Source organism: Aspergillus tanneri (assembly GCF_003426965.1).
Source record: "Aspergillus tanneri strain NIH1004 chromosome Unknown AapTan_3_pilon_pilon_pilon, whole genome shotgun sequence".
NCBI lineage: Eukaryota > Fungi > Ascomycota > Eurotiomycetes > Eurotiales > Aspergillaceae > Aspergillus > Aspergillus tanneri.
The window spans coordinates 838,737-863,368 of record NW_022984630.1 but is presented as its reverse complement, the minus strand read 5'-3'; the positions used below and the strand labels follow the sequence as shown (position 1 = coordinate 863,368).

The following is a 24,632-nucleotide window of genomic DNA, read 5'->3' as shown; positions in this document are numbered from 1 at the left end:
GGTGCAACTCTCTCCCATAACCATGGCTGAGGAAGATGATAATCCCCTTATCAAGGCTCTTCCACCTGCCACCGACTATCTCACCTACCTCACCCTCCTCGAATATCAACTGACGCCTGCCCGTCTCCCTACCCTCCACAGGCTTCTCCAGGATGAGAACCTAACGACCAATATTGGCTGGGATTTGGTGCAGTTGCTCCTGCCCTTGCTTCCGCAGTCTCAAGAATGTCTGCAGGATGTCGCTAGATTGGGGAACCCGAGAGAGGTCATTTTGCGAGTGTCGGACGCTCTCATGCAATTGCAACCGATCAATGAGGACGAGGACGAGGACGAGGCGCACGACGTTGGGGATTTGAATGCTCGGATCCCCCTAAGCTCCACGGGAGGGATAGAGACCAAGATGGGAAATGCCACGGTGGACGGCGAGTGCCTGTTCAAGGACGAGACTAGTCACCTTCCCCGACATATCTTGCAGTTTAACTCGTTGGTTGCGATGCTCTCCGTCCTCCATTCGCGTATCCAGACAAGATCGCCCAGTCGTTTTCTTGCTACTTCACTACAGGCTGCCTTAGAGGCTTATACGTCGATGCCGACTAATGAGACCACCATTGCGCTGCTGGAATTCTTTCGAGACGTGTCGCCTTCCAAGAGACCTGCTCCACCACCGCGGGTAGCAAGCGAACCGAGAGTGTTACGGGTTGCGGAGGCTTCGGCCCCCGACCCGGAGGCGGAGACACAGTCCCCCAACCCAGGTCAGCACAATGAGAAGATGCTCGTTCGACGGTTTCTTCAATTTGGGCTGATCGAGCTTCTTAAATCGTACCTGTTGAGTTTCTCGGACCCCACTGACCCCGGGATGTCTTGGACCATTCGATTGCAAGAGAAGTTCCATCCGGAGACATGCTTGCCTGGCCGGTCATCGAAAACCGCAGTATACACCAATGATACGCATCTGAAAGAAAGAGATATGATCATGGCGAAGATAATTGTAAGCGAATCCGTTGTGATCAGAATCCCCGTTTACTGACTCCTTAGGCATTATCCCGAGACTTTTGTCTTGATGACAATCAGCTTCACGGCATTGTTTCCCAGACAGCTGAGAGTCTGCCGCCCCCGCTTGACTTCGACGAACCGCCGCGACAGGTGCATGAGATCCCGCTAGAACGGCATGGAGCGCTGCTTCTACTGGCGGCGCGAGCGGCAATGTCAGAGTTGTTTTCGTCCGGACAGTCGACCCCGATGCCCATCTTCCCTGACCTGGCGCGAGTATTCTCCAACTTTGTGGGTGGATACAACATGCCGGAAGACGTCGCTTTTGGGCAGCCGGAGGTTCTCTTAGACTCCCTCCTGACATTGACCGTGGTCTCCATGCAGCGACCGATCGGACTACCTGCCACCAGCAAGGAGTTTAGGGAGTTCGTCCTCTCATTGGCGGCATGCACAACACGGCAGAACTACAACACTGTTCGGCGGATCCCGGGAGCCATTGTCCACAGCCACTCGTCTCATCTCGACCGGTTCAAGCTTATCCGGTACATCCTGGAGGAGCAGCAGTTCCAGGCCGTAAAAGGCGATGCGATTGGATGGTTGAAGCAAGAAATCCTCGCTGCAGCCGCACATCCCAACGAATCCAACCTTTTCCTTAGCCCACACTACTTTTCCGTCCTGTTCCCGCTGCTCTTTAATTCCCCAACCCTCCTGATGGACGTCTCCGATATCGTGGCGTCGTGGATCAAATTCTCGCAGATGCTGGCGCCTTCCATCCATGCGGCTGTGAATCTGTACTATATACTAGTGTCCTCACCGCATTTGCGTGTCCAGCTCCAGCTGGAAAAGATGTACATCCCCTTCCGCGACCAGTTCGTCAAGCCACTACGGTCCATCCTGCGCGCCTTTGAAGGGGACCTGACAAGGATGGGTGGTGATGGGCACATCGAAGCCGGCGTCGGCCAGGATATCTGTGAGATGGGGATGGCACGGTCTGTAGGCATGGTCTCGCATGCGCTGGAGCAGGTTGAGAATGTGGTCAGCGAGGTATTCGTCGGGGCTGATACGGAGTTCCCGCAGCCAAGTGCTGATGATATTGCTCGTGTGGATCGCATCCGCAAGGATACGGAAACCTAGATGTATATACGAGGAATATGACTCACAAGGACACCATAATATATAAGTAAATTGAGATATCCTGCCATTCATGACCAAGTTCAAACAAAAGTCGAGCCCAGTCCAGTTCAGTTCAGTCCAGTCCAGTCCAGTCCCATGAGCAAGATCGATAGTGGATTCCGACCACTAAAAGAGCGGATTGACAGGATAGCTGATACATAAACAAAAACAATAAAATCATATATACTTATTTCATTCCCTTCATACACCATCTTCTTTTTTTCCTTTTCCCCTTTTTTATTTTTTTGTCTTTTTTTCTCTTTTTCTACGTATTTTGTATTTTATAATTTTTTTCCCTCACCCAGTAGACGAGTACATCGAGATCAGTAAATATGTAAATACACAAATAAACAAAAAAAAAGACACATTTATGAATGGCGATTGAATCCCAGCGATAATCTCATCGACTCGATACGCATTAACGCTGAACTGGAGCTGAACTGGAACTGAACTGGAACTGAACTAGAAGTGGGTGGTTTACATGATGACGCAGCCACCTCCGGCAGACGCTATCAATCATTAATTAATTAGCATACATTATGACTTATATAAGATAGTAGATAGAAGACATATGGGATGTACCCTTAATGGCAGCAGCGTTCTGAGCTATTTCAGAGGGTGTCATTGGATTTGTTTTTAACCAGACAGGTATGGATTGATTTGGATTGGATGGGATTGTTTGTTGCACAGCAACTTCGTATAGTAGTAGTATATGATATAATGGTGTAGATAATGATCAGAATGATCATTAGGAGAGGCGAGGACCGCGAGGATGATGCGGGTTTTTTATATTTTTTTTTTCCCGTCTTTTTTTTTATTTCTGTTTTTGTGTGGACGCATATTGGATCATTGAGGACGATGGAACAAAGATTGTATTGACAATATTCTATTCTGGACTTGATATTGTTCTTGAGGTGTTCAATTGGGGTCTATAGATGGCCATTCATCTGATGTTGGGATGGTTCTATGGAAAAGAAACTAAGTATTGTTGTTCAAGAACAATACCATCGGATCTTACGTCATATCTTTAAGACTGTGTATTCAACTGGCTGTCATTGGCTCAATCCATACTCACATCACGTATAGATCGCTTCCGTCAAATCGTTAAGCATCAATCCCTCCTTCGCCACATCCTCCTCGATCAAAAACATCAACGGCATCTCCACCAATGTGCCCTTCACCTGACTGAGCAGCTCCTTAACTTGCTGCACTCCCTCCGGTCCCGCGGGGAAGTCATCCCGCACCACATGCCCATACCGGTACCGAGCCCGCGGCCCGTCATGCTCTGCACCGAACGCCTGCTTGTCCGCATGGTGGAAGTAATATCCATAGAACTCCTTGTACGTCGCCCAGTTGCGAATATGGTCGTCCGGAACCGAGTGGAACACCTTACGGAAGACGTCCGTGTTGGTTCGCGCCCGCGTATTCCACAGACTCTGCATCGTGTCCGCCAGGGGATCCGCCACGAGTTTGCTCTCGGGCGCGTCGAAGTCAAACTGGTTGGGGACCCCGGCGGGCTCGAAATTCGCGTCCGGTTGCTGGTGGTTCTGCACGGGCAGAAGACCGAGATGCTTGCGGAAGAGCTGTCGTCGCAACGATGACGCGAAGCGACTCGCCGTCCAGGGCTTGCCGTTCATGCTGGACTGCACCGGGGTAAAGTCCTCGATAATGATGGCGAGTTCCGAGTCGTGATCCCCAAGCTGGGACCGATCGTTCAGATTAGCGGATCCGCAGATCACCACACGGTCGTCGGCAATCATGACCTGCGTCGTCAGTATCATCCCTGTGAGTATAGAAGGACACGGTAATATACCTTGGAATGAACGTAGAGCTCCTCGGTCACAAAGGCATCAATCTCAGCGTCACTTGGGCCGTCCCAGGGCACGTTGCGGATGTCGGGTCCATTCAGCATGTAGCACTCGCTCACACTGTCCCAGCGACCAGAGCCGGATTTAGCACCACCAATCTCGCGGGCTGCATGCTGGTATTGCTGGAAGGGGGCGCTGGTATCGAATGCAGTGCGAAGAGCCCCTGGACCGTAACCGCCTTGTCCAACGGCCGTCATGTCATGCTGCTTGCGAGCATCTTCGTAGTTGACGCCGCTCTGTTGTTCGGCCTGCACCAACGACCCACTGATGTTGATGCGGTCGTAATTGCGCAGGTTGTAGAATCGGATATATTCCATGGGGTTGTAGCCCTCTTTGGCGATGAGCTCCATGATGCTGTTCCCTCCCCGATTGATAGAGTTGTACTGAAATTCCATAATGGCCCGGGTTCCCAGGCTCGACTCGTCAGACAGATCACCGGCGAAACAGGGCACGGATGGGATGACAACGATGACTTTGTATTTCTGGCCTGCCCGCGCTGCACGCAGGATTCGCTCCACAATGGCTGCGCCGATCTTGTTTTGGACTGGTTTCTGCGCGTCGCCGGTCGCCGTGATGAAGAATTGATTCTCGATATAGATGAAGTGCTCGCTGTTGCGGATGATCGCCTCGTAGGCATCGGCAATCGAATGTTCGGTGGGGGTTCCGTGGCTCCATTTGGCACAGCTGCGCACGATTTGGCAACACATGTTTCCTCGGGGCTGAGAATTGGACCCCCCCCAATGGCTGTCAGCCGATCCTGATACTGGTGGATCTGACCGGCCAGTTGACCGCGAAGCACGTTTCCATACTGGGTCAGCTCCTCACGGAAACGCTGGGGCGCAAAGCCCCGGTCCTGGTCACCGTAGCCTCGTGTGCCTTGATAGTAATCATCGACACCGCGGGTTTGTGTTTGTGGCGTTGATTGACTGGCTTGAGTTGGCGGAGGCGCATAGTAGGGAGTCTGGTATTGGCCCGGCGACTGGGCATGAGCCTGGGGCGATGCTTGACCTGCCTGGACTCCTTGAGTAGGAGGAGGGGAGAAGTAAGGCACCTGGGTTTGGCCTTGCTGGGTCTGGGTCTGACTCTGAGCCGGTTCGGATTGAGTCGGTGGTGGTCCGGGAGGTGGCGGTGGGAAGGAACCCCCAGAATAACTGTAGGCAGGAGGAGGATCTGGCGATGGCGATTGTCCTGCTGGGGACGGCTGGTAGCTCGGTGGAATGGGCTTGCTAGATACTGGTGGAGTAGGGGGGGATCATCGACAGCCCTCCACCAGCCTGCGGCGAGAAAGCCGGTTGCTGAAATCCCTGCTGTTGACTGCCCACCTGCTGAGCATCCACCTGCTGAGTGCCCGTCTGCTGAGCGGCCTGCTGAACCGCCGGTTGCTGCTGAGTCGGTGGTTGTTGGGGCGCCTGCTGGGGCGCTTGATGCGGGCCAGTCGATGAGCTCGGTCGGCTGGGTCGACCGTACAGTGCCAGTCGGGCGTATTTTGGGTTCTGACGAGAGTGGTATTTCGTATCGTAGATGAAGTTCCACCGTTCCATAAAATGCCGCCGCAGGTCCTCGACGACGTGGCCGTGCAGGCTGACGGCCACGTCGGACCAGCCCATGCGAGACGCATTCTTCCGATCCAACTGGTTCTTCTCCCATTGAGCCACATCCTGGAAATCCAGAATGCGGGCATTGTTGTAATCCTGGCCGGGGAATACAATTTCGTCCAAGTTCTCGGGGTGCACATCTGTCAATGTGTGCTGGTTGGTATCCCAGCGCCCGAAACACAAATCCAGACCACCCATGAACGCCGTCCGACCATCGATCAGACAGAGCTTCTCATGGTGTGCCCAGTAGAGAATCATGTCTTCATGCATGCCGTAGAGGCCCTTGAGGGCTTCACCCGACATCTTGGCGAGATTTTTGGCATCCAAGGAGAAATTCTGAAGCGACGACGTGATCGAGGAAGCCAGCTCCTGGCCGTCGGGTAGATGGTCGGGGTGCCGGAACACGGCAATATTGGGATGCAGTTCTTCAAGATGGTGCTTCGTATGAGCGGAGGAGACTTTTATGTGTTAGTATACTTTCTTTCACTAGCTGCATCTTCTAACGACGACTACTTACGAGTCAATGCTTGAGTGACCTCCTTGTAGACGATGATGTTTACTCGCACGCCCCGCTGTGCTGCTGCCTGCAACATCCGATCCAGCCGGTATTGCTCATTCTTAGCCGCGGGTCGTCGCAGGTACAGTTCTGGAGACAGCCACCCTGACGACTGTTAGCGGACAGATCAACTCCATATGGGTACAAGCAAACCTACAGTCCAGAATCCAAATAGACTCTCGGGCACTTTCCAACGCCTTGGAAACGGCCCAGAAATAGGAGCACCCGTCTACGTACCACTTCACCTCGTTACCCTGGCGATCGGGTGCAAAGCTGTTGAACCGATGCTGGGTCTGGGGCCTCCCATATTCGGCGTATGCCTGGGGATCGAGAGCCGTTCCCAAACGCTGTGCAAATTCGTTCCCATAACCGGTGACGGTGCCCTGAAGTTTCCCCAGCAATCCGTGAACCTTATCTTGTGTTCTTGGTTTACTGGGTCTTCCTTGCTGGTTTCCTTGGTACGGAGGTTCCTGGTAGGCGGCGGAACTACCGGTCGGAGGATAGTTTTGTGAGGAGCCCTGGGACTGGTAGCTCTGGGGCTGGTAATTCTGCGGCTGCTGACTCTGGGCCTGGTAACCCTGCGACTGGTGATGTTAGTCTCCAAGGACAAGGAAACAAATAGGACGACGTTGGGTTCACTTACCCCGTAGGATCCCGGGTTGGACTGCGGTGGTGGTGCCTGGCCTTGAGGGGGATGATGGGCTTTGTAGGTTTCCTTCAGTTTCTTGAAGGTGTCACCAACGAAACCCCGAGCGCTGTCATTTCCTGCACCTCGCGATGATTCCTTAGAGTAGTAATGGCCATAGGCCAGAGGGTCCTCACGCTGCGACATGGATAGACTACATGCAACACAGAAATACAATGAGAATCAAAAATAACAATAGGATCGATGAAAGAAGATAAATTGAGATAGAGTACGGACAAAATAGAGATTAATAGAGATTAAATAAAAGAGAAAGAGAAAAGAAACAGATGACGGCACGTTGCCCGATTGCCCCGCTATCTGCGGCGCCATTTTTTAGGCTGCACCGTTTGTGGCGGAGCATTCATTCATGTACATTACAGCAGGATCTTATGGCCTTCTATTAATAACTATTCGTCGGATCTTTGCTGGATATCCTCCAACAAGACTGGATGGTCCTCTGCACGTCATCTTGTGTGGAACGTTCACCCAAGGATTCGCAGTGGTGGCATGCAGTCCCGTTTCTTGCGGAAAATGTGCTCGTCCCTTGCGAAATCTGCAAAGGCTCTCCTGGCCTCACTTTCGGCCTTGAAGGGCAGGGGACATGCGAAGGGCTCCTCGCCCACGCATAAATCCAGAAATTGCTGTATCTGGGACTTGGATAGCTGGAATACGCGAAATCTTCGGGTGTAGATAGACATCCCGACTAAAGGGTCAACCGACGCATTATAGATTAAACAATGAATACGGAGTATAGAAAGAAGCTCACCATCTCTGACTCTCCACGGTCGAAAGCCAACGACCCTCCGAGAATCTGGCTTTCTGCCCAGTATCCCAGTATATCGGGGATACCCAAGGGTTATTGGTCGGAGTTGGTGTAGTGGAAGTGTTGTAGGTAGGTGGGTATCGCAGTCATCTTACATATTGAGGTTCAATCTCGATGAGGATCTTTGTACGTGTGTATTGTTGAAGAGATGTGCAGCGATATCATGCAACATGACTCCCACCATTTCGAAGAGTCGCAGCTGGAAATCCAAAGTGCTGATGGCAGCATTCTGATACTCTTGAACCACCTATGAAGTTGTTAGGTGTTGTATTGCATCAATGGTACAGCCACTCACGTCCGCGTCGATCTGGAGACCCGGTGTTGGTGTCTTTTAAATCTTGACTATCTTGAATGTTTCTGCGGTAGGTTGAACACGCTGTTCAATTTCGAAGCCATACTCTCTTCGAAGTCTTTACGTGTGGGGAGACAGTCGACAATCTGCGCGCAAGCGTAGCCTGCGAATAGGGAGTCCAGGATGCAATAAAGGGCTCTCTGAAAAATTGTTACGTGTTTGGGGTGTAAATCATGAACGACAGCCTGCATCATCATGATTACTGACAGGAAACTGTCAGCTCAAGAAAAGAAAGAAAAGGTCTGCTTGATGAGTTGGACGGGTTGTAACTTGGCTACACAGATAGCTACATGTGCAACGACTAGCTGACTAAACCCTCATGCGAGAGTACTGGTCGTATATGAAAACATATAGTTGGTTAATATCTTGGAAGCAACCACATAGTCATCTCATCAGAAATAACTATCCTGGCTATGATGTACTGTACATCGGGATTTTGGAAGTTAAACTTTTAGATGCACAAAATGTGGATAAGAGACCTGGGATTTTCTAGACCTTATGAGACTGCCCAGAGAAAGTTCACTAGAGTTTTCATTCATTTATTGGTCCTTCTTTATTCTATCTAATTTATTGTTGGTTTTTTGGTTCTTGTCATAGTACAGCTCTGTCTCATGCTTTATACTGCACGCTACATTATCTATTTCATGCCTTGGTGAATAACTTATATTCGGCAATAGCGGTATATATCACTAGAATATCATTATTGTATATCTTTTACTACTTCATCTACGGATACATAAGAATGGGTGACTCAAAATAACCTCGTATTACGCAACTCCTGCCGCAATGACACAATCCACGCTAAGAACAATAGTATCCCTATATGCCCACCTTCCGATATATTCTTATTTAACACTGTACTATTTAAACAATTAATACATAGACCATGGACCGCAATCCCACAGAATCCTACACCACCCATCTATCCACCAAAACGTGGTACGCATTCGACCTCGACGACACGCTGCATGAATTCCGCAACGCCTCAACCACCGCCTCCACCGCCGTATTCCAAACCATCCACCAGGAAACCGGGGTCAGCATTGGCGCCCTTAAAACCACCTACAGAGACATTCTTGCCCGTACGGCCGATGTATCGGCATTCACCGACGGGAAAACCTCTCTCGAGTATCGACGGGATCGATTCTCTCGTTTGCTTCACCGTCACGTAATCCCCTCGTCGGATGAGAAGGTTGATTCTCTTGTCCGTATCTACCAGACTCGTCTGAAGGAAGCGTTGCGGTTAAAACCGGGGGCGTTTCAACTCCTCCAGACGATTAAACGACTCGGAAAATATGTCCTGGTCATCACGGAGGGGCCGCAGGATTCCCAGGAATGGACTCTGAATGAACTCGGACTACTGCCGTATGTCGATCTTCTGGTGACTTCTAATGGAATGGGGGTATCCAAGGTAGACGGGTTGTTTCCTCTCGTGTTGCGGAGATTTGCTATTTCAGCGCAGGATATGCTGTACATGGGGGATAACGAATCTCGCGATGTGCTTCCCGCTCGCGAGGTTGGTATTTTGGCAGTGCTGTATGATCAAAGCGGCCCGTCTCAATTGCATGATCCGTTGGATTTGCGTGTGAATTCTTTGACCACGTTGAGTCTGATGCTAGAGAGTCCTTGAGTTCGGTTTTTGATAGAAGAAAGAATACCCCTTTAAGCCAGGGTTGAATATCCGGCTTGATGGATTTTGGCGAATGAGCAGAATCTTGATTTCGATCACCATTCCTGGCTTCGACCGGAATACAGGCTGAACAGTCACTATGGCAGATACTGGAGGATTGTGGCAGATACCTACCAAGTTCTGTTCATGTCAACGTTTTAAACAATGAATCAACCATTCACATTGACTATTATGGTCAACTACAGTGATCCGGGGGAATGACTTCCTTCGACGTAAATGTGTAATATCTCAACTCCGTCAAGCTCTGGTCCAGCTTGGATTCAGCCACAGCTCCCCACATTACCGGCTTCAGCGCTGAGTCCTTATCATCTTGAGGAGGATGGCAAGCTGCACTGATCTCCACACTACTATACAGAGGCAACGGCATATTCGACTTGTACTTTCGCAACCCCAGCACCAGAAAAGCGATGGTAGCGATCGCACCAACAATAATGGTAGTAAGCAAGGCGACAAGCGAATACCCGCAGCGTGTGGTGCTCCAACGATCAATGACAGTGCCATCGATATCAAAAACTCGAACCTGGAGAAAGAAAAGACTCTGAGATATCAGCCAGTGCAGCGCAACCGCCACCACGACGAACGGTCCCCGGTACCGGTAAGGCAGACTGAGGTAGCGCGTCGACCGCTGTTGGGCCCGGGGCCAGGAGACGCGCAGCGGCTTCCGATGGATGGCGTAGTCATTGTATTCGGCTGCCACGAGCATGTTGGTTAAGATGCTATTGCTGAGAAAATATATGATGGAGAGTAAGAGCTGCGGGGTGTTGCTAAGCAGCACGGCTTGCATGACACTCTGGGCGGCCTGGCCGATCATGGCGACAGAGCTGGGTTTTCCAAAACCGACTTCCCAGGAGGTTTTCAGGGTGACTTCGTTATGATAGCGTGTGCCGCTTCCGATATAGAAGAGAATGGTAGAAGCAGTAAAGGAAGAAATAATACTAACATCGTTCAGAACGGAGGGTTGCAATGGGATAAGATGACTTACATGAAGAGGAGGATCGTCCAGTGTTCCGGACTAGCTGCCTGGTACCATCTCTTTCGCCGCGATGGAATTGGGCGAGATGAAGAGTCTGTTGCAATGAGGAATGAGGAACGTGTGCGTCCATGGCTGCACAGGTTTCGGGAAACCCAGGAGGTCACTCTACGGCCCATGGACATGTGTTCCTGTGAGCAACGATCAACATCGACCTGGGACTGAACATAGAGCAGATGTCTGGTGGCTGGGTCGGGTTCAGCGAGGAAAGACGCTATCGCATCGCCAACAGTCAAGAATATCTCTTTTCTCTTCGTGTTGACTGCCAGGCAAATAAATACCAGCTTGATCACGTTGCACATGATGACGACTAGACCGATTGGCAGGCTGAACAGCAGCTGGCACCGTTCATCGACCTCCTTGCTCATGCAATGGGAAATGGGGATGTTGATAACAGGGGCTGGTCCCACTCCAGCAATGTACCTTGTGTAGTTCTCCCACCGGTACGAAACCTGAGACGCCCATGAGCCATTCCTCCAGTGCGCAGGAGTGGACAGGTACGCGTCCAACTGCTCTTGATTGGGATTCTGTAGGGCAACATAGTAGCAGAGTGTTTTCAGATCGTTGCCTAACGACGTCTCCATGGGGTCCAGGTTCTTGTCATAGACAGCCCCTAACTCGTTATACTGACATGAGAATATTCTCATTGTCCCATCCCAGGCGGGTGCATCAAAGATCCAGTTTCGATATTCCCAATGCTGAGCGAAAACAGTCCATTGGCTTTGATCGATCAGCCCCATCACACCGTCTTTTGTGCAGGAAGGTGGATGTTCGGAGCACATCCACGAGTATCGGTAGGAATTGTAGGCGTAATAGCTCTGGCTGGAGTCTTCATAGTACGACCGTAGACTGGAGAAATTACGGAAATACTTGCGGTCGGCGACCAACACGAGGGTTTTTCGATGGGTGTTGTACTCGACTGCGTATGCGTCCACGCAATCCTGCAGGGTCAGGTTTCTCAAGGTACCGTTGAATATCTCCATTTGCAACTCCTGTGCCCTGTAGCCCAGAGCATCGCCAATTAGACCTGCGGTTCTATTGTCGGCATATATGGGCTCGTTGATTCCTAGGTCGTCGGGAATGAAAACGATTCCATACAGGTTTGTGGCCATGGATGAGAAGACAACCGAGTTATACCTATTCATCGTTATTTCCCATCGGACACCAGGATAACTAAGACATGAGTGACTAACATCAAATGAATTGGTATCGAGGTCAACAGAAGGACCAACCAGATCACCTTGCGTCGGATATCCATGGCGGCGACGTTCCGGTAGCTGAAAGTCCCAACGTCCAGCCACTCCCCCTTCGCATGGGCCTTGTCAATATCCTCGCGTGATGGCGCACTCAAACACTGCATGGTGTAACTACTGGTTGCCAGCAGAGCGGTGCTGAGGATATTGATCAGCGCATGCAGTCCTGTAGCCCAGCCTCCTGATACCGAACACCTCCCGTCGTAAATCGCCGTAGACATCGTGGATTTATCGTTGGAGGATCTGGAACCCGAGTAGCCCATGACGACTGCAACGATGAACAGAATCACGTTTATGATGAGGACTAGACCGACCCATCGTGTGGAGAAGACTACGCCTTTGACCCATTCTTCTCCTTCTGGGAAATGCATCCGCTTCATCCATGGCAATGGGGTTGATGGACGGGTTCGATTCTGAAACCAGCAGAATCGACGGTCTCTCTGAAGAGGCGCTTTCTCCAAAGCGTCAGATGTCACTTCTGTATCGCTTGAGTCCGTTGACGGCTCAGTGAGTGTTCTCTGCTGCATCTTCGGACATTGCAATTGCTTGTTGTCCGCCGCGTCCTGAGGCAGCATGTTATCTGTAAAAGGTTCAATCGCCATTACTGATCATTTGTCTGCGATTAATTGTGATCAGAACTCAAAGGTGAGAGACGACAAGCACGATGGTTCCTGTCTTTCCAGATCCTCCTTAGCGCGAGTTGCCTTGCTGATCCAAAGTCCGACTCCGTTCCATCACAGCCTGACAGAAACCCGTTCACGTTCCCACAGTTACGATAACAAGGTCTAACTATGGAGTATATAATGCTGTGTCAGAACATATAGTTTTGGGAACGTCCATGGAGTGGATATGCCAGACGAATAGGGGAGTGGGAGCCTTCACATCGTCGCCAATAACACGATGGAATCGGCCCCACGAAGCCAGCCATCAATACGAAGATAAAAACTCTCTTTGACCTCTTTGGCCCCCTTTGCGTGCTTTGATCCAGTTGGGTTACCTTTTCTTGCTGAGCCGTGAATCAGTTTGGATATTTTGATCTGTTGACGATTAGCAGACTATATAGTATAGTAATGTGCATTGAAAGTATACTAAATATTATTATTCTCATTGCCTCCGCTTATTGGTTTGCATATCAGTTCAATTACTACCCCTTTATCGGAAACTTTTATGAATATACATCTACCTCTTTAATACCGTTTCAATCTATTCTAGCATCCCAATCTCACCACTTGAACCCTTATATACTCAATCCCTTCTAGTTTCAGGACATGCATGCTTAAACTAGTTGGCATATCGACTCCAAGACCGAAGTCTCTTCCCATACTATAAAACATTAGCCCAGCTCCTCAACCTGCAGATGAAACAACCTGCCCTTTCCAAGATAAACGGCAATGGGACCATTGCAATAGAAAGAAACCCCAGCGTACTCGACGCCCATCCAATTCCAAGAGATTGCAGCATCCTCGGCGCCGCCAAAGGAAGTGCGCCTCCAAACGAACTCCGAAAGAACGTGTTTCCAGCAAACGCGCTAGCCACATACCTGGGGTACGATTCTCCCACGTAATTGAGAATGGACTGAAAAGTGAGATAAAACCCCGGCGCGAAGAGTGCAGTGGCGATGATGGGAACAATCCAGTGTACACTGTCTTTATATAAGCTTCTGTACCAACCATTTTCATGCAATACCTGGAGGGAAAACGTGCCTTTCGCGGGATGTCCATGCGAACATAAATAAGCAGATCGGGATGCAGATGGCGCCGATTTGGCCCGGAATGAGTCGTGCTTCTGGCTCGACGATGGCGTCTGCTGTGAGTTTTCGGGGTTGGTAGGAGAATTTTAGCCAGAGAATGTAGGCAATGACAGATATGACTGCGCCGACCATGATGCCGAAGAATGCGACTTGAGGAGGGTTAAAATCGTGCGGACGTACGTAAATAGCTGGGCATGACATACGTGCTTGGTGAATTTCAGAGAAATGGTAGGTCCCATCGAAAACTATGCAGCTTGTTAGATAGGACATATTGGAATTCGATTGTAGAATACTTACCAAAGGGAAAGAACTCGAACCACAGATATAAAACTCCGTAGATCAGCATCGTGTGGAGATTAACAAAAAGAATAACCGGATCCGTACATGCCAATGTGAGATCAGCCAGGGTCCCTTTGATAAGCTCAACGACAAAGTGGGAGTCTGACGAATCGATTTCAGCTTGGATTCGGTACGCTGGGTCTCCAGTCTGCGCTCGAAGTCGTTGCGCGCGACGAAGAAGAATGTTTGATGCCAGAGTCTCGGGCAGGGTAAAGAAGATCAATACTGTTGTGAAGGCAGTAATCCCAGCCAGAAGCCAGAGGGTAGCCGACCATATATGCCATCGACCGCTACGATTTGGTTAGTGACTAGCTGCTTGGGGATGCTAAATGGGACTATACAAACATCACCAATGTCCCAAGGATCTGAATGAGAAATGTATTAGCCCTGACAATCCAAATCCACCTAATATGCATGTGAAACTACTTACCGGTCCCAGAACTGGCCCACAAATCCCGCTGACGGCGTACAGAGCAATAGCGTAGGGAACTTCTGCTGGACCGTATACCTCCATGAGAGAGGCACCTCCTACGCTGATGGGAGTACTTCCAACCAAGCCACCGAAGAATCGAAGAATCAATATTGTGTGTAAGTTTTTTGCAAGAGCAGTGCCGATGTTGACCAGGCAGAAAGCCAGACATCCAAGGAGATAGACCGGCGAACGCCCAACACCAGGGAGATTAGACAGAGGAGAAAGCTAATGAATACCATCGTATTAGTTTCATTGTGATTCAGTCAAAGTTAAAGAAAAACGTACAATCAGTGGTCCAATACCATAGGCGATAACAAAGAGCGACAACCCTAAAGTTCCCTCTGCAGTAGTCGCACCAAACTTCTTTTTAATCTCCGGTATACTCGGGGTGAAGACCGCCGATGCGGCATAAAAGCTAAAGTTCAAAAACATGACATCCACCATGACCGCTGTTTTTGCTATCGTGGGCCAATTTCTCGGGATGTCAGGGTCGCCAGGTCCGACGAAATCCACCGTATCTGTCTGAGTCTGCTCCAGCGTTTTCAATGATATGGATGTATTTGAAGCTGGCATAGCTTCAACTTTTGCAAAGTCTGGCGGAGGATATGGGAAGACTCTACCGCCAGACATGTAGTTGAGCAAACGCCCGAATACGCTTTCGCGAAGTATGATATCCATTCAGCTGCTGGCACGCAGTAGCGAATCGATAATCTGACCGGGAAAATTGTATGAATAAAGAACTTGATAGTAGAGTTAGCTACATATATAGCCATATTTATAATAAATCCACGTTCTCCAGTCTCCTGTTGCCATATTGACTTCAATGCTTGCTTTATGCCCTCGGAATTCCGAGAAATTTGGCAGATCCGCCAATCAGACTACACTATTACACTATTCCATCTTTAACTACCTTAGTCTGTTCGGAATTCCGTGGCAACGGCGATAGCCAGGATTCATCATTCCATTCATTCCAACTCAGTCTTGCCCCTTATAATATCTTTCCGTACTGGCAAAATAATCTCTTTATACTAACAAACGACCCTTTCATTCTAATATCCCTATGTCTACCAAAATATCATCCTGATTCCTGGCAAATATAGAGTTCAAAACAATGGACATCCATCTCAGATCTGTCAGTTAGCACCCTACAATAACATCGCTCTGTTGGAAACAGTCGAAAATATATCTACATGACAGTATGGTTTAGATTTATAGCATATAGGATAGGATGCTGGATAATCAGATTGAACCGATGTTGGTGCGATTCTGTGACCCGGAACATCCCACTTCCGGCTGGCGCGATACCAACATTCAAGTCACTACTAACAGCAACAATCCTCTTTCTTCCACAACAAAACATGGCTTCTCGTGCTGTCACAAAGTACGAGTTTGGCGGACCGTACGTTGATGTCCACATAATTTTATCGATTGATTCTAGAATCACTGACAACACTCCAGCTTGGGTGCCGCCGCGATCACATTCGGCCTTCCTGTGCTTTTATATGTCTTTGCGTTTGCCTGCAACGATGTCTCTGGCTGTCCGGCACCACCCCTTCTGAATTTTCGCACTCTTACTTGGGAGACACTGAGGGTCGGGATCGGATGGCCTGAAGGCGGCCTGTGGCATCTCGGAAGTTGGGAGGTGACTGGCGTTGTGCTGGCCTATTATCTCCTTAGCTTGATTCTGTGGAGAGTTCTTCCTGCTCAAGAAGTCCATGGCACAAAGTTGGTACAGCATGGACGTCCGCTAAGTTATCGACTGAATGGTTCGCTTTGACCGATCCGATCCATTATTTGTTATTACTAAACTGATGTCTGTCGCAAGCATTTTCATCCACTCTGGTTCATCTGGCCATATGTGCGGTTGGGACATACTTCCAGGGTGCCAGCTTCTTCGTCTGGCGCTACATATCAGATAATTACGTGCAGATCCTGACAGCGAACATCCTAATTGCTTATGCAATCTCAATTTTCGTCTACGCCCGAAGCTTCGGTGTCAATACGGATTACCCTACTGCCGAGCTCCGCGAATTAGCCGCTGGGGGTAACACTGGGAATATCATTTATGACTTTTATATTGGTCGCGAGCTGAATCCGCGTATCACAATTCCCCTGTTCGGCGAGATTGACATCAAGACTTGGTTGGAGATGCGTCCCGGGTTAACTGGATGGATTTTGCTTGACCTTGCATTCATAGCTAAACAATATCGCACCTACGGCTATCTCACGGATAGCATCGTTTTCACAGCTGCATTGCAAACATTTTACGTTCTCGATGGCCAGTACATGGAGTCCGGCATTTTGACCATGATGGATATCACCACGGATGGCCTGGGGTTTATGCTTTCGTTTGGTGACGTTGCCTGGGTGCCTTTCTTGTACTCAACTCAGTGCCGGTACCTCTCTGTCTATCCTTCCTCCCTAGGATGGATTGGCGTAGGCTCTATAATCGCCGTGTTTACGTTGGGGCTATATATATTCCGAGCCGCCAATACGCAGAAAAACGTCTTTCGCAGACAACCTGACCACCCAAGCGTCAGGAGTCTTTCTTACATTCAGACCAAACGCGGAACCAGACTCCTCACGGCTGGATGGTGGGGTATGTCGCGTCATATCAATTATTTAGGTGACTGGCTTCAAGCTCTGCCATTCAGTCTTCCCACGGGATTCGCCGGATACGCGATTTTCCCTGCAGGAAGCGCGGCGACAACGTCTCAAGTCTTCAAAATGCTTGATGGACGAGAGGTTGTGCAGGATGAGGCCACTGGCTGGGGCGTCTTTTTTACCTATTTCTACGTGCTTTATTTTGCTATATTGCTGATGCACCGTGAACGGAGGGATGATGCCATGTGTTCGGAGAAATATGGCGAAGACTGGGAGAAATATAGGAGAATTGTGAAATGGAGAATTGTACCTTGGATTTATTAACTTGTGATGGGATACGGGATACCATTTTTGGATACCTGAGATGGGGTTCAATCAATTGATGCAGAAAAGAGAATACAATAGCTCATTCTTTCTAATTCCTAAATTCAGAGAGCCATTATTCATCAAGATGAAATGACTATTATATTCTTGAAGAGTATCTCCATGTGGAACTTCTATTACTCAAGACCACGAGTAGTAGGCTGGGATGAGCGATATACATGGCAGCCCTACTGCTCCATTTCGAAATAAATTGATACAAGAGTTTATATTCTACGTAAATTAAATATTAGTTCTGTAGCCTGTATATTCGGTTTCGTATATTCCTAGTCATAGACGCGCTGTATCCATTAATTTATCATCAACTCCCACCCTTCTCTCATCATCAAAGTATATCAAGATACAAGTCTTTACTATGCAATGTAATTCAATGCAATCAGTGCTTATTGAAAATGATGTACATTATTCCATGGAATACCCCTCATGGGTCTACCCCACGACATCTTACTTGGCATTGCAGGACACCCCGCATGGGGTTGGAGAGACGTAGCTATTTAAAAATGACATCGGCCATCTCAACACAATCACCATTCCAATTCTATCTCCAATCTGATTACAAGATCGCCTACCAATAAGACTCCTTGATCATCTACTATGTCTCTTGCAACCCTCGACGTGAGCCACCACCCTGTCCGATCTATCTATCAGCTAACCACACCAGACAACCCAACACCCCAATCTCCCTGCTTCATCGACAACACTTTTTCAAGCCAAAGCAGCGAAAAAGCTCAGCTTTGAGCAAATAGCCTCGTACATCGGGCGCAATGAAGTCGCCACCGCAGCCCTCTTCTACGGCCAAGCCAAAGCCTCCGAGGAAGACGTTACCAAACTCTCCTCCCTCCTGGATATCCCCAGGGAAGTGCTGGAGGAGCAACTCAGCGGATTCCCGGATCGTGGCCGATCCGTGGAAATGCCACCCAGGGAACCGCTGATCTATCGGTTGTATGAGATTGTGCAGAACTATGGGTATGCGTATAAGGCAGTGCTAAACGAGAAGCTGGGAGATGGGATCATGAGTGCGATTTCGTTCTCGACCAAGGTGGACAAGGAGACAGATGAGAATGGGAATACCTGGGCGGTGATTACCTTGAGAGGGAAATGGTAAGTTGCAGGTCTTTGTTGTTTTGCTTCTGTCGAGGTGCTGGTGCTGACTGGGTCTCTGTAGGTTGCCATTTTCGAGGTTCTGAGGGTGGATCTTCAAGCGTATTGCTATATGTGAAAATTAGGATATAGGGACTGTGGATAGGATAGCTTTAGTGAAATCATATATTTTTTTCTCGTGAGAAATTGGGTCTGGTGAAGAGCTTGTGACGTTGCCATTGAGCAATGATGATGGGGTCTTCCTTTTATTCACTTATTTCTCCCTCTCTTTTCTTACCTCAGTGAATTGGGTCTTCCTCCCCACCATAGACAGTATTTATTCTCTCACTGCTTACGTTTTTTCTCTTTCCATTATTCCTTCCTCACAGATCCACGACCACGCAATATGACTGCAGACACCCACAGCAGAGTCGCCTGCACCTATACCAACTGTGACCGTTTCTTCAGCTCCGTCAAGGAGATGAAAAGACACAAGGCCTCAGATCCACTGCATGAATACTGCAAGCGCTGTGACGAAGACTTCGAAGATGAGGAACGACTCCTCATCCACAAGATCAAAAGCGACAAGCACATCGTCTGTCCCATCTGTGGAGTCGAGTTTGGTAGCGAAGGTGGTCGTGACGGTCATATTCGACAGGTAAGACCCTTCAAGGCATCGACATTCTCCATTATTTGCATACACCTTGGCTACCTATTTACTTTTACTAATGCGTCTACCTGCATGGATAGAACCACCGATCGGAACAAGCCCTCGTCTGCCGTGGCTGCGGCGACCAATACAAAAGCGCCAGTGGTCTTATGCGCCACATCGAAGAGAACGAGTGTTCCGAGATCACCAGGACTCGTCTTCTACAGGAGCAGTCCAAGAAACTGATGATCAAAGAAGCGCTCCAAGGCGGCGAAGGATTGCCCATGCCTGTGATCCCCGAGCCAGCGGACGTCGACGATATCGACGGAGGCGTCAAGATAGACCTTCTCACGGCAGAAAACCAAGAAGCGATGCAGAATCAGCCCGGGATGTCAGATTCGGATGATCTGCCTGCCCAGTTCTCAGCCAATCTGGCTCTGAAGCACTGGCCTCGTCTGGGCAAGGGGTCCGCCGATCGAGACGCCCCAATGGACTTGTTGAGTTTCCCTGATCTGTCTGTTGCTTCGTCTTCCAAAGGAAATTCAGCCTGGAAAGGAAAGGGCAAGGCAGTTGTTGGATCAGTCAAGGGATCCAAATCACAGAAGGGAGGAGAAGTTCGTCCATTTGGAGCCGGGGTGCCTGATGCTGGACAGACCCTTCGTATCTTGGATGAGCGCTGGGATGCAACCAACTTCTTCAACTCGTTTAGTGGGAAATACGTTTGTCCCTGTAACGCGGCGTTCAAGCACAAGATCGACTTTGAGAAACATGTCCTGTTGAAGAGCAAAAACAACCGTGATGTGCAGTATGTGTCTACCCCAGCGGACGAGATATAGATTATTACACTAATCTATGCAATCACAGGTGTCCACGTTGTCTTCGCCATTTCAAGACCACAGCAGCACTCATTGCGCATTGCGAATCACCCAGCACCCGTTGTGACATCAATGATGGCGAGAAATATAGCCAGATTATCGATGAGCTGACCGGGGGAATGATCCAAGCGGTGGGATACAATACCGACGGCACTGTCAAGTACGAGGCTGGGAAATTGGAGTTGCCCAAGACTACCACCGTGGGTGTCAATTTGCAACAAGTGACCAGGAAGTAGTCATGCTTAGTTTATTTTTATATTGCCTCATTTCCCTTGCTTTTATCTAGTATCTTTTCAAATGTCATCTATTGGTTCTGCCCTCATATTCATGCTTTTAGACTTCTACACAAACAACAGTAATCCCAGAGGCTAAATGAAACATGCAGGGTGAAGTGCATAATATCAATGAGAATATTTACGCCCAAGGAATACTTTAAATATATGTGCAAATCATGTTCATTGAAGATAGTATAAATAGTAAAGTGAATAAATCAGACCAGCCAAACCACCCCTATCAACACCTAGTACATGCCACGATAATAAGTACTACCAAAGAACCTAGCAGCATTCTTCACAGCATGCAAAACAGAGAAGACCGGTACACCTAGTAAGCCAATTAGTTAGGCTCATACCCAGATGAACAAGGAAAGTCAAAATAAGGGAAGGAAAGGGAAAAGAGAGAAAGAGGAAAAACAAAGACATACACTCCACAGCAAACCTCACCACCTTCACCACCACCACGCAGTTTCATATTGTCCTGTGAGCTCTACATTCAGTTAGTCTTCTTGTCCAAATTCATTATTACCACGATTTAAAAGGGAGCATACAGGCTGTTCGGTGACAACTCGCTCTGCTGTCGGCGCAGCAGGACGAGAGGGTTGCTGCATAGTCAGGGTGTTTGCATCCCATGTAGCATCCTGCGTATTCTCCTGTTTAGAGGACTTGAGGAAATCGAAGAGGCCCATTTTGATATCTAGTAGTGGGGGTGAATTGATTGCGGGAGAGAGACGAAGTGAGACAAGGGAGAGAACGGCTATTTATTAACAACACGATTCCCGAACACTAGGCTGCCATATGCGATTTGTTTTAACCAGGGACGGCATGTCGGGTCGGAAATCATGATTAGACCGACAAGCTTTGTGTGAAATCCATGTGGGCCGTCGGGCGGTCCGTCGTTCACCAACCTGCCTGGCTGGGATTAGTGGTGTTGCGTAACTTTCACTCGGCTGTACGACGGCATCTTCCAAGGCACGGCGATTGGGAGTCGACGCCATGTCTCAGCTCTGTGGTGGGAAAGCCACTTTCTGCGGTCCGAGATTTCATAGTTAAGTTGGATGGGTGAGAAGGCCTTCGCCTAAGTAACGCACATGTGCCGGGGGTCTAATAGAAATCCAGATGAATTGCCCCCAGAAATCCCTCAATCCATCAACCGATGAGTATCAACAACAGGCAGCACCATTTCTCACAGCTAGGTTTTGGTCAAGCTTTTCTGACCCAATCAGCGGACCACTAGTCCGAGCTGGTCCCTTAACAGTGGGTCTAGACCATTGCTTAGCCAACGCAAGAACAGGCCTAAAATTGGCAACACTGGTTTCCGGCCCATGTGGTACTAGTACCATCCTCGAAACCCAGGATCTCGTTTCGAAGTCCGTGCCACCAAAACGTATCATCGTCCACCGGGTCCTCCAAGTCAATGTTTTAAAGTCTTAGGATCTGAGGAGCAGAGTACTACACAAGTAAAGCAATGAGGTTAACAAGTTTCGGGTAAGAGTCCCTTACCTCACTAGCCATGATCGGACAGTTCGTGATGTAATTTTGCTAGACGTGTTGAAAGAGAAGGATATAAAATGAAGCGAAGGATAGAATTCCTCGTCTTCTGCTGTATGAGAGTTAAAATTAGAAATAAAAAGTATGTTTGAATACGCATGTTGTAGAGCAGAACGAGTCAGGCGCGATGGTAGCGTTGAGAAACGCGAGAATTCGAGCGATAGACGACACGCTCGACCTTGGATGTCGACATGGTGGCGGCTTCAAGTCTTATCATTGATGTTGACGTGAGGATTGATAGTTTGGTCTTGCAACAACGAAACCCACAGTCTTGTGTGCCGATTTAATACACAGGGCCTAGTGTTCTCTGAGGAGGCAAAAGAAGACGCCAAATTCGAATAACAGTCTAGTGTTGAGTTGAGATGGCCCAGTACGATTGGCAAACTGGAATTCAATCACAAATGCAGACTCCCCCGGCCTCTCCCGGGCCGGAAAGACCCTTCCTCGAATCATCACCCTAGGCGGAGACCACACCATCACTCTACCTCTCCTGCGGAGTATCAACAAGGCGTATGGGCCTGTAACGGTGATCCATTTCGATAGCCATTACATACTTCTACCATGCGGCGATGGAGGGTCTCCTCAAGAATGATACAAACATCCACGCGGGTATCCGTACGACGTTATCTGGCCCTTCAGATTACGATAATGATGGGTATTGTGGATTTCAGATCGTAGAGGCCAGAGAGGTTGATACAGTTGGTATGTGTCAATATTAAGCATACAACAACAGATCCCCCCCGGCCAAAAAAAGGACAATGAAGAGAGAGAACTAATCAAACCAAGGGACCGATGGTATAATCCAGAAAATCCGCGAAAGAGTCGGTACCGACAATCCTGTCTACTTATCCATTGACATTGATACTCTCGATCCCGCATGTAAGTTCTTTTTTGCCCTTTCTCCACATCTAACTGTGGGACAGTCTGACGGCAATATAATATGTGATAGTCGCCCCTGCAACTGGAACTCCCGAAACAGGCGGCTGGTCGACGCGCGAACTCCACACGATCATTCGCGGCTTGGACGGGCTGAATCTCATTGGGGCGGATATCGTGGAGGTTGCCCCTGCGTATGATACCAATGCCGAGCTGTCGACCATGTAAGCTTCGTTATACTGGGTTGGTTTAAAGCTTATGCTGATGTGTTGAGTAGGGCTGCCGCAGATGTTCTCTATGAGATTTTGACGATCATGGTGAAGAACGGGCCGTTGTCAGTTTCCAATTCACATGCACATGAATTGTGAATTTATTTTTAATATCTAGCAAACATATATTGTGACAGATCCTAGTAGGCAGGTTAGCGTCCTAGGGCTCAATTATAAGCGGATATTAAGTAAAAGCATAATCGACAATCAAATTATCCTACGCACATCGGTAGTACAACAAAAACAAACATGCAAATACCACAAATTTCTTTGTTTATCAAATCCAGTCCAATCCAAAGCTCTATTCCCGCTGTAACTCACTTTTGAACCGTTTAGCAATGCAGGTTAACAAGGCAGGAACCTGAAAACTGAATGCTGTGTGTACCCACAAGGTCTCATAATACATCCTAGACGTAGCACCCCTACCCACAACGCTGAAAGCCACAACGCTGAAAGCGCGTTGTGGGCAGGTGTGGTACGGCTACGTTCTATATAGAAAAAGCGGAGCGGGTTGGCCTGGCCTAATTGGGCACTGCTACATGACACGAAGATAGAAGGATCGGGGACTGTCTACAGAATTGTCTACTATCGTTTCTCAGGACATCTATTGCAGACTTGCGACTATATAATCGTCACCTTCTTTGGACAGTCCAAATTCAGTCTCAATAGCCTCATCGATAAATGTGTTGCGACATAGGCACTCAAGGTTGGATTGATGTCTCTGGCAGATTCTGGGTCCAGATTTGCTGGAGGGTCCATAGAGCTTCACGAAATGTTTATTTCACCCTTGCGCCTGGCTTCAAGTTACGCCAGAGCTCATTCCATTACCTACAGCATCAGGACGTGGCATCCACGTATGCGGTAGTTGGTGACCAGAAAATAACAGTCAGCTGTTTCCCAGAAGATCTCGTGTGTACTGGAATATTTGGGCGAGCTGCTCTGTGACCTCGGCCCATTTTTGACCTCTCCTAGTTCAGATTTCAGCTCCTCGAGTATAGGACTGGACGTTTGGTTGGCTGGAACAGACTCTCGAACGAACAAGGCATAAACAGAGTGAGATCCCAGGTATATGTTGATGGAAACTTTAATCCGCAATAGCTCTGGAATTCGTGGACTGTGGATTGATCTAGCTGATATTTGCCCTCTCCGGACGAGCGTTGGTTTTCCTGGTTCAGAAAATGGATGAGGGATTGCAGGGCATTTTGGTTGAGAATCTTCCATTTGCACCTCCGGTCCAGCTGGTTCCGCGCATCGATCATCCCTTTGTCAATCATCAGTAAGCCAGGCAGAGACAGCACGGCAAAATCAAGAGCCCTGGCCCTTACGTCGGGAAATGAATGGCATGCGGTATCAAGGGTATCTAGGTCAGTGTCCTGTAGGGAGAGCCCAAGTATTCTCGAGTCAAATGCACTCATTTCATACTCTTCCTGTATTTTAAGCTTTGATATTTTGACCGTGTCTTCCATTGAATACGGCATCTCTCTGCTCTTGTCCTA

The 24,632-nt window shown here is 48.8% G+C and overlaps 11 protein-coding genes across 11 annotated transcripts; 6 read left to right on the top strand and 5 right to left on the bottom strand.

Moving 5' to 3' along the window:
* Window positions 1-22: 22 nt before the first annotated feature.
* On the top strand, window positions 23-2,124 carry ATNIH1004_004074 (uncharacterized protein; the record flags this gene model as incomplete). The annotated part of the gene is made up of 2 exons (XM_033568746.1): window positions 23-988; window positions 1,036-2,124. The coding sequence occupies 2 exons, from the start codon at window positions 23-25 to the stop codon at window positions 2,122-2,124; spliced, it is 2,055 nt and encodes a 684-aa protein (XP_033427552.1).
* Window positions 2,125-3,239: 1,115 nt separating this feature from the next.
* Window positions 3,240-7,014, bottom strand: pld2 (putative phospholipase D (PLD); the record flags this gene model as incomplete). Its single annotated transcript, XM_033568745.1, has 7 exons — window positions 3,240-3,926; window positions 3,977-4,700; window positions 4,724-5,222; window positions 5,266-6,084; window positions 6,144-6,287; window positions 6,340-6,760; window positions 6,826-7,014. 7 exons carry the CDS (start codon window positions 7,012-7,014, stop codon window positions 3,240-3,242), a joined length of 3,483 nt encoding a protein of 1,160 aa, XP_033427551.1.
* A 335-nt stretch (window positions 7,015-7,349) lies between these two features.
* On the bottom strand, window positions 7,350-8,239 carry ATNIH1004_004072 (uncharacterized protein; the record flags this gene model as incomplete). Its single annotated transcript, XM_033568744.1, has 5 exons — window positions 7,350-7,570; window positions 7,634-7,686; window positions 7,786-7,937; window positions 7,986-7,997; window positions 8,066-8,239. 5 exons carry the CDS (start codon window positions 8,237-8,239, stop codon window positions 7,350-7,352), a joined length of 612 nt encoding a protein of 203 aa, XP_033427550.1.
* A 689-nt stretch (window positions 8,240-8,928) lies between these two features.
* ATNIH1004_004071 (HAD family hydrolase) lies at window positions 8,929-9,672 on the top strand (the record flags this gene model as incomplete). Its single annotated transcript, XM_033568743.1, has 1 exon — window positions 8,929-9,672. One exon carries the CDS (start codon window positions 8,929-8,931, stop codon window positions 9,670-9,672), a length of 744 nt encoding a protein of 247 aa, XP_033427549.1.
* A 235-nt stretch (window positions 9,673-9,907) lies between these two features.
* Window positions 9,908-15,149, bottom strand: MDR1_1 (GTPase-activating protein; the record flags this gene model as incomplete). The annotated part of the gene is made up of 9 exons (XM_033568742.1): window positions 9,908-10,553; window positions 10,715-11,899; window positions 11,956-12,595; window positions 13,702-13,914; window positions 13,969-14,010; window positions 14,063-14,394; window positions 14,450-14,469; window positions 14,535-14,801; window positions 14,862-15,149. The coding sequence occupies 9 exons, from the start codon at window positions 15,147-15,149 to the stop codon at window positions 9,908-9,910; spliced, it is 3,633 nt and encodes a 1,210-aa protein (XP_033427548.1).
* A 785-nt stretch (window positions 15,150-15,934) lies between these two features.
* ERG24_1 (erg24, C-14 sterol reductase) lies at window positions 15,935-17,504 on the top strand (the record flags this gene model as incomplete). Its single annotated transcript, XM_033568741.1, has 3 exons — window positions 15,935-15,975; window positions 16,035-16,342; window positions 16,402-17,504. 3 exons carry the CDS (start codon window positions 15,935-15,937, stop codon window positions 17,502-17,504), a joined length of 1,452 nt encoding a protein of 483 aa, XP_033427547.1.
* Window positions 17,505-18,155: 651 nt separating this feature from the next.
* On the top strand, window positions 18,156-18,748 carry cyn1 (putative cyanate hydratase; the record flags this gene model as incomplete). Its single annotated transcript, XM_033568740.1, has 3 exons — window positions 18,156-18,176; window positions 18,223-18,662; window positions 18,727-18,748. The coding sequence occupies 3 exons, from the start codon at window positions 18,156-18,158 to the stop codon at window positions 18,746-18,748; spliced, it is 483 nt and encodes a 160-aa protein (XP_033427546.1).
* A 299-nt stretch (window positions 18,749-19,047) lies between these two features.
* On the top strand, window positions 19,048-20,401 carry ATNIH1004_004067 (putative C2H2 finger domain protein; the record flags this gene model as incomplete). The annotated part of the gene is made up of 3 exons (XM_033568739.1): window positions 19,048-19,299; window positions 19,392-20,095; window positions 20,155-20,401. 3 exons carry the CDS (start codon window positions 19,048-19,050, stop codon window positions 20,399-20,401), a joined length of 1,203 nt encoding a protein of 400 aa, XP_033427545.1.
* Window positions 20,402-20,722: 321 nt separating this feature from the next.
* ATNIH1004_004066 (uncharacterized protein) lies at window positions 20,723-21,129 on the bottom strand (the record flags this gene model as incomplete). Its single annotated transcript, XM_033568738.1, has 3 exons — window positions 20,723-20,768; window positions 20,869-20,930; window positions 20,992-21,129. The coding sequence occupies 3 exons, from the start codon at window positions 21,127-21,129 to the stop codon at window positions 20,723-20,725; spliced, it is 246 nt and encodes an 81-aa protein (XP_033427544.1).
* A 1,431-nt stretch (window positions 21,130-22,560) lies between these two features.
* On the top strand, window positions 22,561-23,235 carry ATNIH1004_004065 (uncharacterized protein; the record flags this gene model as incomplete). Its single annotated transcript, XM_033568737.1, has 4 exons — window positions 22,561-22,693; window positions 22,778-22,870; window positions 22,941-23,091; window positions 23,145-23,235. The coding sequence occupies 4 exons, from the start codon at window positions 22,561-22,563 to the stop codon at window positions 23,233-23,235; spliced, it is 468 nt and encodes a 155-aa protein (XP_033427543.1).
* Window positions 23,236-23,964: 729 nt separating this feature from the next.
* On the bottom strand, window positions 23,965-24,551 carry ATNIH1004_004064 (uncharacterized protein; the record flags this gene model as incomplete). Its single annotated transcript, XM_033568736.1, has 2 exons — window positions 23,965-24,104; window positions 24,164-24,551. The coding sequence occupies 2 exons, from the start codon at window positions 24,549-24,551 to the stop codon at window positions 23,965-23,967; spliced, it is 528 nt and encodes a 175-aa protein (XP_033427542.1).
* Window positions 24,552-24,632: the final 81 nt, after the last annotated feature.